Genomic DNA, 13,982 nt, shown 5'->3' with positions numbered 1-13,982 from the left:
GGGTGAACTAAAGAGGCGCATTAAGGTTCAAACATCGACCCATCTATTTGTGTGTGTGAGAGTTTCAATTGTTATTTATCATTTCATCTATCTACCAAAAACTAAATGAAATTTGAGGAAACAAAAACATGAAAGTTTATATTTTTTTTATAGAGATGAAAAACATATTTAACTATTGATACTTAACATGTTAGAAATAACTTCATTAGAAAAATATTAAAAAAACCATAAATATTAATAGTTGTATTAATTAGTAATAATAAATTACTATCAACTAATAATAATGAATGAAAAAATTGAGATCTAAACTCTCAAATTTAATAAAAATCATAATTATGCAGTGTAAAAATATAATTTAGGGCCTATCACAATTTTCTTGGCCTATATGGTAGCCTACAATATAATATGGACACAAATTGTCACAAAAACTTGGTCACTCTAGAGAAAGACATGGAACATAAGGTATGCATGAAGTGCATACTCCATTTACATTTTTGCATGATGCATGAACTTCCTCTCCTATAGAAGATGTTATGTTAATCCCTTCAAGTATAATGTTTGTGCAAGTTATGTCTTCATCACAATGTAATTGAATTGCATGTTTAGCAATAGATGTTCCTCTTATGTTGCGGAAAGTTACATCACTTACTTTCACTGCATATGCACTATCATATGGGTTGTATTCTTGATCAATAATCACTGGATTGTCTGCTTCAATTAGTATAATATCCTCAAATGTGACTTTCCTTGCATAACCATTTCCTCCCTGATTTAAAGAACACATAAAACATTAAAGTGTTTTTAGTCATAATGTGAGTGATATGAATAGCTAGTTTCACATACCAATAAGGTATCTTAAGTTTTTGTTTTTCCTTCAATTAAATTAAACAAGCTTTGGGAGTCTTTCTCAATAAACCCCTCAAATTGCAATTGATCAGGTTGTAATTTTCGATCGACATTTTTGGTGAATCAACCCTAATCGGACCGTAACTCCCAATGAGTAATTTTCTGACAATGTGAGCAATTTGAGGGGCTTATAGACATGTTTTTATTGACTCTACATTTCAATAAGGTATCTTAAGTTTGTGTTTTTCCTTCAATTAAATTAGACAAAGCTTTGGGAGTCTTTATCAATAAGCCCATCAAATTGCTCGATTGATCATGTCGTAACTTTTGATCAATATTTTTGTGAGTAAACCCTAATCAGACCGTACCAGTGAGTATTTTTCTGAAATTGTGAGCAATTTGAGGGGCTTATAGACATGTTTTTATTGACTCTACATTTCAATTTTTCTCCAATAGTGATATTTTCTAAAAGCTACCCACCTTATTAGATCTTTATCTCGTAAAACATTCACCTTACAGACAATTTTTTAAAATTTCATTGTAGACCTTAATGAAGATTTTGTTGGCTGCACTAATTGGAAGCATAGATAAATGTATGTTCAATGGACTTCAAATGTAATTTCCATTAGAGCTAAAATTAATTGTGTTATTTTCAGGTGCTAGTAAATGTCAAACCAATTTGGGTGAACTAAATTAATTTCTTCAAGAAAATAAAAAAATACCAAATTAAATAGAGTAGAAGTATATCTTACTATCCATGTCTTGATTCTGGCTCCATTTGTTGTCCTATTGAAAGTGCAATTTCGAACATATATATTTTCCACTGATTCATGAACTCCATTTCTTCCTAGGCTTCCCACACTATAATCACCAATGCATCACAAATAATTTCATTATTGATCAAAACAGTAAATTTATTAATTAAAGTTGAAGAAAAATATTAACTTTAACTAACCTTATGCCATGGCCAGGTCCACAAAAAATTCCATTAATGTAAATGGAATTGGAACCGTGATTGATGGCAATGCAATCATCACCTTAGATAAATAACAATTAAACAAATGATGTTAGCTTAAATTTATCATGATCCAATACTTGGTGAGATTTCAGAAAGCAAGGTTCAATTTGTTTCGAATCATAGAATTAAAAAATGGGAGCAACTTTCTCTATCCTATATATTTCTAATAAGTCATACATATTTTCAGAAGTGTATATTTTTTTCAAATGTACTTTTAGGTGCATAAAATGTGCATTTTTTTTGTGTGTTTAGGGATAGAAAAAGTTTTGTTCCACCGTCAAGTATGTTACATCGCGTTATGAGATATTGTCTGCTTTGAGTGAAAGTCTTTCACGATTTTGTCTTTTATAAAAGTATATCGTTGAGTTGAAGAGTGAGTGTTATATATAAACTATCTTGACCTGGATTCCCAAGCAAAATGTTGGACTGTACGGTGTATCGGAATAGTTGTCTCCAAGTCAAACCTAAAGGAGAGGGAGTTCGTAAGAGACTCTTTGTGAGAGTTACCAGTTTCTATCTTGGAATTTTCAATGATGATATTTGATGATTCTGCAATGTCAATCCCATCGGTGTTTGGACTTTCATTTGGTGCGATAATATGTAGTTTAGAGATATGTGAGCCATGACATGCATTCAAACTTATATGATTTCTTGGACTGTTGATATGAGTCAATTCCCTTAGAATCAGATTTTCACAAGCATGAAAATGCAAAGCCTGAGTTGAAAATAACCAAATATTAATATAGAAACCTACATATAGTAAGTAAAAAATTGAAAAATATTGATCAAAAGTAATAAATTTACTGTTTTTAAAACTTACAGTTGGATTTTCTTTTTCACACTTGATATTGGAATGGCAATCCCACCATTGAGCACCTTTGCCATCAATTATTCCTCCTCCATAAACAATAAGACCACTTATCTCTATAAAACGGATCCATGAACCTTTATAATTGTCATTTGGCCATTTCCATGCTTCAATGTTTTTTGGAGCTATGATAGTTCCTTCAAGCTACAACTCCAACAATGCATATAAGTTTGGCTAAATTACATTAAGGGTCCTTTAAGTTTGAGGATTGTAACAAATTGATCCTTTAAGTTATTTTGGTCACACATAAGTCCTTTAAGTTTAGAGTTTGTAACATATTGGTCCTTTAAGTTCTTTTTGTCTCACATAAGTCCTTTAAGTTTGTAAACTTTTCAATTTAGTCCTTCTGTTAACCAAAACGATGATGTGACAGAAGGACTAAATTGAAAACGTTTACAAACTTAAAAGACTTATGTGCGACCAAAATAACTCAAAGGATCAATCTGTTACAAAACTCAAACTTAAAGGACTTATGTGTGATCAAAATAATTTAAAGGATGAATATGTTACAAACCTCAAACTTAAAAGACCTATGATGTAATTTAACCTATAAATTATAATAACTTGGAAAAAAAAGTTGAATAAGGAAAAAACAATAACAATACAATTAATTAGGTTAGGACTTAGGAGTATACCTTAATTAATTTTTGAAATTTCAATATTTTTTGTTTCAAAAGTTTGGATTGTAATTTACCTTCACATAAATGTTTGAAGAGTTGCAAGGACCCTGAAACCACACAGGTTGTAACATGAATGTTTTTCCTTTAGGTATAAGAAGGGTTGAGCTTTCATGCATTGCAATACATGTGTCTTTCCATGCATCCACAAAAGCCTTTATAAGTTGCATTGGTTAGTAAATTTATCAAGAGCAATAAGAGAAACTTTATACATTAGGTAGTGTTAATAAGTTTTTAAGTGTACAAAGTTTGAGTTGTGTTATCAACATATTTGACATAAAATTTCGTATCAATTTAAATGATTAACATAACTTAAATATATGGTAATTGTTGGAACGCATAGTTAAAATAGTTCAAAAATATTTTCACCGCCACTGAAGGAGTTATTGGAATGAGTCATGAATGAGATCGTTCTACTTAAGACGCTTTATGACACAACTTAAATTGTACAAATTATTAATCACGACGCCCCTACAAATAAATAGCTCAAATACAGTTGTATTAAGGTTGTATTGCATTGTCAGATCTATTTTAGAGATACACCTTTAAATATAGTGATAAGACAACTATAATATGTATATGATACTAAGACCATTCAAATGTGATACTATGACGATTCTACTATTGCACTATGGCGACTCTAGTATGAAACTATGACTACTTTAATATGATATTTGGACCAGTCTTAAGTCGAAGGGACAATGACATTGTGACTAATATAAGTATCGAAGAAACAGTGGTATTATGACCGCTCAAAATACTGATAGAACAAAATTTCCCCGAACGGACAATATTTCACCAAATAGATACAAAAATATATGAAGGGACAAAATTACTGAAGGGGCAGGAAGAATGAGGGAGAAGTGGCTCAAAAATACGTCGAGCAAAAATAAAGAGAAGATAAAAAACATTATAAGTTGCTTGGTTTTAGTGTGGAGAAGTGGGGTGTCCTAGGTTCGAACCCCAACCTCTGCATATATTATGCATTTGTTCCTACCAATTGAGTTAAGCTCACAGAACTTATATAATGTTGGAAAAAGATTTAGTCTTTTCCAATTCACACTTAAGTATACTCTACTACCGATTGTGGTACTCTAAGAGTATTTATTTATTTTTCCTTTCAATTTACACACTCTATATTTCAACGGCAATTACATTCAATGGATGATCTATTACTTTACTATATATATAAAAGGAAATGTTCATTGAATTTACCATTTTACCCCTATAAGGGGCAATTTGGTAAATTGCTAATTGGTTGAGTTTTTTTTTAAGGTTGGCCTATGAATTTCCATTTTTGCCCCTAACCAATTTTTTTTAATTATTTTCTAATTTTTTTATTTTTAATAACTTTTAATTATTTTCCAATTTTTATATTTTAACTATTTTTCAATTTTTTCTCCCAAATTCAGTTGTTTCTACATTGCCGTTGTGGGAGATTAAGGTATAGTTTGACCTGACTTTTTTCAAACTTCTCTACATTTTTAAGGAGAAGTTAGACCAAACACAATATCAATTAAATACTTACTAAAAAAAGAACATTTTTTGAACGCATAAAATTGAATGGAATGAGCTTTGACCAGAAGTTGTTGAATGTTACTTTAAAAAACTTTTTCTCGACAATTTATTTCACAAACACCTCTTTTCAACTCACGTCGGGAACCTTTTCTTTATTTTTTAATATTATATTTCAATATTTTTTTTCTTCCATTTAACTTTATTTTTTCAACCGTTCCATTTAATTTTTTAAGGAGGTTCCATTTAATTTTATCTTTTTTTCAAAGAAATTTTATTATATTTTTATCACTTATATATTTAATTTCAATATTGTTTAATCATCACAACCTCACAAATATCCTAACCAATTTTTTTAATTATTTTCTAATTTTTATATTTTTAATAACTTTTAATTATTTTCCAATTTTTAACTATTTTTCAAATTTTTCTCCCAAATTCAGTTGCTTCTACATTGTCGTTGTGGGAGATTAAGGTATCGTTTGATCCGACTTTTTCAAACTTCTCTACATTTTTAAGGAGAAGTTAGGCCAAACACAATATCAATTAAGTACTTACTAAAAAAAGAACATTTTTTGAACGCATAAAATTGAATGGAATGAACTTTGACCAGAAGCTGTTGAATGTTACTTTAAAAAACTACTTCTCGACAATTTATTTCACAAACACCTCTTTTCAACTCACGCTGGGAACCTTTTCTTTATTTTTTAATATTATACTTCAATATGTTTTTTTCTTCCATTTAACTTTGTTTTTTTCAACCGTTCCATTTAATTTTTTAAGGAGGTTCCATTTAATTTTATCATTTTTTTAAAGAAATTGTATTATCTTTTTATCACTTCTACTATTTTGAAGCATCGCTTTGGACTATAATCGTAAACTATCTTGACTTTGGGATGCCATTTGTTCTTTTCATTTTGTCTGATGTAAATATTGGCAAAAATTCCTTTTTGGTTAGTCTATGACACTTGCAGTCTTTTTTATAAACCTAACTATTATGTAACGTTAATCTACACATTGTTGGTTCCTTCATTGATTTCAATTAGTATCAAGTTAATTATAATGTTGTTTTCCTAATCTCTTGAATAAAATAGAACATGTTCTTTTCCTACAACAAATCTTTATAATGCTTTGGTAAATGTTTTAGAAATGTACTTATATATATAACATCTAATTAACACAGCAATTTGTTTTGTACCTAGCACTTCCCAAATGAGATATCAAGGACATTTCTAAAAGGAACAGGGAAAAAAATCACACTCATCGACAAACAAACTCAAAAAAAGTATAAGTGTCGCTTGATAACGGCAAAGAGAGCAAGTTACGAAAAATACTTAGGCGGTCAATGGTTCAACTTTTGCCGAGAACATATGTTAGAGGTAGGTGATAAGCTAATTTTTTATCTAGAGAAGCAACCTAAAAATATGCACGTTCAAGTCGTTCCCAAATAAAAATTTGGTATCTCTACAACAACACTCTTTTTTATAATTTTGGATAATATGTAATCATAATTCACACATCATTGGTTCCTTTTTGGTTCCAATTGTTTTCATCCTAAATATTATGTCAATTCCTAATCTCATAAACTGATTATATGATCTCTAAATCAGCTCATACATATTTTATGATGAATCACAATGTTCCGTCGTTTTAACATCTTTTCTTTCGAAGAATTTTTTTTTATGCCGTGATTATCTAAGGTTATTATTTTACCTTAGATAAACATTAAATGTAAAAGTGTGGAGGGAAAAATTAGGTTAAAATTAGAGCTGACATTTTGCATAAATTAAATCTATGGTTAATATAGTAAAGTCACGTGAAAAAATAGGTTAAATCTAGGGTTAATATTGCGTCACAGGTTAACATTTAGAAATAAGAGATAAGAGATGACATTTTGCATAAATTAAATCTAGGGTTAATATAGTAAAGTCACACGGAAAAATTAGGTTAAATCTAGGGTTAATATTGTGTCACGGGTTAACATTTAGAAATAAGAGATGTCATTTTGCATAAATTAAATCTAAGGTTAATATAATTTGTTTAGTAAAACTAAAGAGAAAAATTAGGAGCGATTTGTTTATATTGATTTCCCTAACAATTAACGTTAACATTTTGATTAAATTAAACATGGTTAATTAAATAGGGTTAATACAGTAAAATTAAGCAAAGAAGTTAGGTTAAATCTAGGGCAAAATTTTGCGTTCGGGTTAACTTTAAGAAATAAAATAGGTTAAGTATAGCAAGACGGGTTAACATTTATAAGTAAGAGATTATGTTAAGTATAGCGAGACGGGTTAACGGTTATTCCTTTCCAAAAAAACAACATATAATTGAGAACATCATTTTATTTTACTTTAGATAAACATTAAATGCAAAAGTGTGGAGGAAAAAATTAGGTTAAAATTAGAGATGACATTTTGCATAAATTAAATCTAGGGTTAATATAGTAAAGTCACGTGAAAAAATAGGTTAAATCTAGGGTTAATATTGCGTCTCAGATTAACATTTAGAAATAAGAGATGACATTTTGCATAAATTAAATCTAAAGTTAATATAGTAAAGTCACACGAAAAAATTAGGTTAAATCTAGGGTTAATATTGCGTCACGGGTTAACATTTAAAAATAAGAGATGACATTTTGCATAAATTAAATCTAGGGTTAATATAGTAAAGTCACACGAAAAAATTAGGTTAAATCTAGGATTAATATTGTGTCACGGGTTAACGTTTATAAATAAGAGATAAGAGATGACATTTTGCATAAATTAAATCTAGGGTTAATATAATTTGTTTAGTAAAATTAAGGAGAAAAATTAGGAGCGATTTGTTTATTTTGATTTCCCTAACAATTAACGTTAACATTTTGATTAAATTAAATAGGGTTAATACAGTAAAATTAAGCAAAGAAGTTAGGTTAAATCTAGGGCAAAATTTTACGTTCGGGTTAACTTTAAGGAATAAAAGATTACAATAGTTGTTATGTTATTTTTTATGTAGTGTTTTAGGCTCTGTGTTGCAAAATTTTGGTTTACAGAGGCTTTGATTTTCACATTTATAAAGGACAACAATTTTCCGTAATTTATAAGATTTCTCCTTCGAAACTAAATTTTTAAAAAATATGTTATTCAACCCGTGCGAAGCACGAGTTTGTAACTAGTTAAAAATATAAAAAGGTGTCACAACTCATTAAACATCAATTGAACATAGTAAATCAAAATTTTATACTACCAATAAATCATTTATTAATTTTTTGTATTTTGAAATTGGCCTCTAATATTTTATAAATTTCATAAATATATCTGATAAACTTTAAGAATGAAGAATTTTATTATTCTATCGAAACAAAACAAAAATTAGAAATTAAGAAAACTCAATTGTCTAAATTCTAATTTCCTTATAATTTTCAATTACCTCGTTCAAACACACTTTTAAAGATGTTGGTTCGATATCTTTCATATAAAAAATAGTGTAAGAACAAATTTATGTTTAAAAATGGTAGCCATCAATGAAGTAGAAAAACATTTTAATCTTATCATATTATTTTGTGTTGAACATTTATATAAATAATCATTTTTTCTAAGAAAAATATACACATTTCAAATGAAACACGTAATATAAGATCATAGAGTAACCAAAAAACATACCCGTGTTTCATCATTTTTCCCATTCCCAACAGCACCATAGTCAAGAACATTGAAGCTGGGTCTTATATGCTTTAGTCTAACACATTGATAAGGTGAAGCAACAACAACAAACATTACAAGAACAAAAAATTGAAAATTCATCTTTGTTAGGATTAAACAAAATATAAGATACACAAAGGTAATAGAGGATAGAATGTGTTATGTGTGAGTGAAGAAAGGGTAACCATAACGACTTATAAGCTATAGCTTAATTTGTCACTCATGGGGCAAAATTGTATTAAATAACAATAACGGTCCAATTGGACGAATGTTCGGTTTATATTATCTTACCAAGGAATATATATGAAGTGCAAAGAAACAATCAAATCAATAAAAATTATAGAGGTAGATAGCTACTAATAAAATTTTAAAATATTAACCAGTGATAAAAAATCATATAGAGATAGAAAGGTACTGATAAAATTTTAAAAATACTAACTAATGTAGATTGAGTCTAGTGGAAGAGATTAGATTTCCGCTACATTACAAGATGTACTTGCAGTGAGTACGATTTATGAGACTATGGTTAATCTATTTAGGTCATGCCTTGAGAATGCTCTCAAGGATAGTATTTATAGTTATAGATGGGCCGGATAAACCCAGTAACTTAGGCGTTAATTAAGTAACCTGGAATTGGATAAGCATTAAGGTTTCTGGCCGCTTCTAGAACATGTTATTGGTGGTGCATGTACAGGAGTTGCCTTAGGCTTTCTCGACCCTTAAGAAGGGCGCTCATAGTTATTTTAGCCTTTATGAATGGCATGGTGTCTTTTATCCGGGTTTCTCCGGTCCACAAACTAAGTTTGGAGCCAACATAAATATTTATATTTAGTGTTCAACACGCCTCAAATAAGATTACTTGTAGCTGAAGAAACCTAGAAAAGTGAAATTAAATAGACCTTCCATATTATAAACATCAAATTAAAATATTGGAACCGGTACATATTTTCTTTATTAGATTTGAAAAATAATTAAAATGAGGTTAAATTCGGGTTTCACTTGGATGACTTTGAGTTTAGTGATATTGTTGACTTTGTCTCTATTTTTTTCTTTTGTGGTGGTCAGGGTTTGAACCCCAGACCTTGCATATATTATGCATTATCCATACCAATTGAGTTAAGCTCAGGAGGACAGACTTTGTCTCTATCTATTTCATAACAAATCATCCTCTCTAATCAAAATAATTTATTTTAATCATTCATCTATCATTGTCATACATCAAAATACACTAAAGTTAAAGAATGGATTTGTTTAACCAACATTCTGAATTCATTAAATGATTCTGAATTCATTAAATGATTCTGAAACACAATATCGATATGCATAGACGTTGAACTATTTGCAAAGATCCACAACATCAAATAGAATTAATTTATTTAACCAGCATTCTGAATTCATTAAATAATTTGAAGATTAATATATTTTGCAATATAACTTATAATGATCAACATTAGAATTTCTAAAGTAAAGGTACATTGAACCCATATGAAGTGTTATGATATGGGTAAATATTACATTTCTTGTATTGATGCAAATATTTATAGTACATTTCATGTGTTATTAAGCAATGACAAATAAAAAAAAAGTTTACATTCTTCATTTGTGAAATTTATTTCCTACCATTTATGCATAATTTTGTTCTTTGTCTCTTATTTTTTTTTCTCATCAAAACTCCTTTTGTTTTTTTTGTTCATTTATTTTTTTGCAATTCAGCTAACTAGTATTAATTGTTGTTTGAAACAACAGTTGAGAAACATGGCACAAAGTGCAAGAAAGGCTGCCGAAACATATTACACAACAAGAGCTCATTTTAGATACAAAAAAATCTCTAAGGGAGATACTGCGGTGATGGTTTTATTTTGTTGTATTTGTTTAAATTAAATATTAAGTTATTGATCTCTCGTCCATTTAGTAGTATCTCCATTTTGTAAGACCTCATAAATAACTTAATATATAATTATATTTAAACAAAAACAACAAAATAAAACTATCACCGTAGTATCTCCCTTAGAGATTTTTGATCTAAAATGAGGTCTTATTGTATAATATGTTTCAGGAGTCTCTCTTACACTTTGTGCCATGTTTCTCAGCTGTTGTTTCAGATAACAATTAGTACTAGTTGGCTGAATTGCAAAAAAAATAAATGAATAAAAAAAACAAAAGGAGTTTTGATGGGAAATAAATAAGAGACAAAGAACAAAATTATGCATAAATGGTAGAAAAAATTTTCACAAATGAAGAATGCAAGCTTTTTTTTTTATTTGTCATATAATAACACATGAAATGTACTCTATACATTTGCATGAATACAAGAAATGTAATATTTACACATATCATAAAACTTCATATAGGTTCAATGTACGTTTACTTTAGAAATTCTAATGTCGATTATTATAAGTTATATTGCAAAATATATTAATCTTCAAATCACTTGATGAATTCATAATGTTGGTTAAACAATTCAATTCTATTTGATATTGTGGATCTTTCCAAATAGTTCAACATACATGCATATCGATATTGTGTTTCTTAGGTTTATGAACAAAGATGGGTCTGGATCTAAAATATTAGTGAGGCTAAATTTTTTAAACATATAACCAAATAATACTAAATTTCATAAAAAGTTATACTAAATATATTTGTAGAAACCAAAATTACAGAGAAAATATTTACTCAAAATGAAACGAAATTACATCAGCAAAAATGGTCCAAATCTCAGAACGAAAGACTAATGAAAATAAAAACAGATACATAAATTTTTAGATGCAATGTTTTTTCTAAAATGAAAATTCACATAGAACATTTCTAGATGAACATCAAATAAATACTAGAACAATTGTGAATGCTCACCGTGTACAAGAGCTGTGAAGGAGAAGTAGGTGAACAAAGCTGAAGATGTTGTATCGTGTTGAAAGAAAAGAGCCAAGCTGAAGATGTATTAAGTAGTGGTTAAGTTTTCCTCTAAGAGTTTGCACCACCCATTTAATTCAATTTAATCTTGAAACTCTAGCACCGTCCATTTACTGCACAATACCATAGTAAAGAAATTATTCTTTAAAAAAATAAAAAACTCAAATTTCTAATATATTGATTTCATAAACTTTAACAAAAATTTACTATTTAAAGTTACTAAACAATGCCCTAAAGGCATTCATAAACTTTAACTCTTGGATGTTAAAGGGAACTATATTTTAGTTATTATTATTTGATACGTGAATGAAAAAGAAGAGAGATTGAAGTAGCTATTATTCTTCAGCAACATATATATGTGCATATGTTCTATCTTCTCTTCCTGCGCCCCAAACCCACTTATTTATATTATGTAAACACGTACAAATTAATTCCGATTAATGTGGAAAATTGAAACCGAAAAAGTAGGAGAGTAACCGAGAATAAATGACATTTAGTAAAGCTTGTAACGGTTAAATTAGGAGTAGAAAAAACGTGGCTTTATTAGTCAAGAGAATAAATCAATTTATATAAAAACGTGGCTTTATTAGTCAAGAAAATAAATTATAAACTAAAATTCCAACAACATATACATAGATAATAACTTAATTAAATCAAAAACAAATATTACTATTTAGATCTTGTATCATTTGACAAATGTTAGGTAAAGCCAAAACCCGTGTTACTAAATGATTTCAGTAACATTTGAGAGTATCATTTAGTAGTTAATTAGTAGCAAATTTAAGCCCGTATTAATAAAATATTGATTTACTATGTTCAATTAATATTTAATGAGTTGTGATACTTTTTTATATTTTTTAATCATCCATTAAATTGTAATTAGTGTGAAACATAGAGTGTATGGATTGAAAGAAAAATAAACTCTAGAGTCCCACGTTGGATAGTAGAATATACTAGTAAGTGTGAATTGAAAAACGCTAAAGTCCCTTATAAGGAGCGTTTGTGTCTCAAAGCACACCAAAACTAAGCAACTTATCAAGTTTTTTCTTTTCTCCTTATTTCCGTACAACGTATTTTCGAGCCATTTCTCCATCATTTATATTCACACGCGTTTTAGTTATGCAAGTTATCACGTGCGCTTTTTAATGAGTCGTTTAATTTCAGTTATGCAACATTAGATGCAATTAGAAAAATCACAATCTGTTGTTTCTATACTATAGATTCATACATTAATGTTGTAAGTTATCAATCTTTTACTCGTTGTTATGAATGAGTTTAATAATTATACAACAATAAAATAATTATGTTTTACACAATCATTCAATTTTATATTTTGTCATCTTTTCATAAAAAGTAAGAAGTATAATTTTATTATTGTATTGGAGTTAACTAGTGAGAGGTTGGCCGGTGAGGATTGTCGTGCAAGAAAGAACCATGTGTGTGTGTGTTATAATCGATATTTTATTAAAATTAAAATATAATCAATGAAAGAAATTTACTAACCTTTTCTTTCAGCCAGTCATTTTCCTGTCTCATCTTTTGCTTGTAAAGTTAATGCTCTTGTATTGGGAAAGGAGGACCCCCACAAGTTTTCAGATAGTGTGATCTTCAACACCTCTCCTATAAAGATATTTTCAGTATGGAGCTATTTTTTCTCAACAAGAAAAGTTGTTATATGCTTTATTGTGCTTTCTCTTAATAATAATGTAACAAAAAAAAAAAAAAAATTATTCTAAGCGAATGTATGTAAGTGGATGTATAAGTGAATGTATGTGTGTATCTGATATTGCCACATATCCATATTCATAATGAAAGTTCTCAACATCTCAAACATTGGAATCATGTAACCTCCATAACATAATGTACAATTTGATTTTGAAAGATTTGTCTGTGAAACAAAACTAAGAATCGAGAAAATAAAAGGGCAAGAGTTTAGGTTTTTAAAAAAAATAAAAGAAGATAATTTGAGGAAATTTTTTTTTTTTGGTGGCCGGAGTTCGAACCCCAAACCTTACATATATTATGCATTGTCAAAACCAGCTGAGCTATGAATTTCGAGATGTTACAAAGATAATCAAAGATCCAAGAAGTTTTACTTTGCAAAAGAATCATCACTATTAATTTGATAAAAATAAATTGAAAAACATATATTATTTTTTTAAAAAAAATATTAGGCAAGAGGATGATGTTGATAAAAGTTTTAGGATTCAGCCATGGATCAGTAGATACAAGTTATAGCATATCAGTATCAGTATCACAGAAGGAATAAGAAATTATGTACCTTGTATGTTTAGGTTCATGAAGGATGAGAGGGATGACTACCCTCATTCCGTTTAGCACCAGAATGTTCAGAAGAATAGTTTAACCGTCTGATGGGATAACGTTTAAATAGCTAAACGGCTGAGGGCAGGGACCTCTCATTGGGCTTAGCTAAATGGTTCAACCCATCACGGTCCATTTAGTTA

General features: G+C 28.9%; 1 protein-coding gene across 2 annotated transcripts; it reads right to left on the bottom strand.

Annotated features, from left to right (window-relative positions):
- Positions 1-309: 309 nt before the first annotated feature.
- Positions 310-8,874, bottom strand: LOC25495857 (probable polygalacturonase At3g15720). 2 transcript variants are annotated; one of them, XM_013596110.3, is made up of 7 exons: positions 8,569-8,874; positions 3,427-3,564; positions 2,685-2,876; positions 2,372-2,579; positions 1,802-1,883; positions 1,599-1,707; positions 310-766 (listed from the first exon to the last, which is right to left on the bottom strand). In XM_013596110.3, the coding sequence occupies exons 1-7, from the start codon at positions 8,707-8,709 to the stop codon at positions 434-436; spliced, it is 1,203 nt and encodes a 400-aa protein (XP_013451564.1). In that variant the 5' UTR covers positions 8,710-8,874; the 3' UTR covers positions 310-433. The 2 variants fall into 2 exon arrangements, with proteins under 2 accessions (XP_013451564.1, XP_024641460.1); XM_024785692.2 differs by having other exon boundaries at positions 3,427-3,459.
- Positions 8,875-13,982: the final 5,108 nt, after the last annotated feature.

The sequence above is a fragment of the Medicago truncatula genome, chromosome 6 (assembly GCF_003473485.1).
Source record: "Medicago truncatula cultivar Jemalong A17 chromosome 6, MtrunA17r5.0-ANR, whole genome shotgun sequence".
Classification (NCBI taxonomy): domain Eukaryota; kingdom Viridiplantae; phylum Streptophyta; class Magnoliopsida; order Fabales; family Fabaceae; genus Medicago; species Medicago truncatula.
This window is presented reverse-complemented; position numbering and strand designations above follow the sequence as displayed.

Coding starts and splice junctions, on each gene's coding strand:
- LOC25495857 (XM_013596110.3), bottom strand. CDS start 8,709: ATGAATTTTCAATTTTTTGTTCTTGTAATGTTTGTTGTTGTTGCTTCA. Junction 2,877..3,426: donor CTTCAAACATTTATGTGAAG/GTAAATTACAAT, acceptor TTGGAGTTGTAG/CTTGAAGGAACTATCATAGC. Junction 1,884..2,371: donor AAATTCCAAGATAGAAACTG/GTAACTCTCACA, acceptor TATTTATCTAAG/GTGATGATTGCATTGCCATC.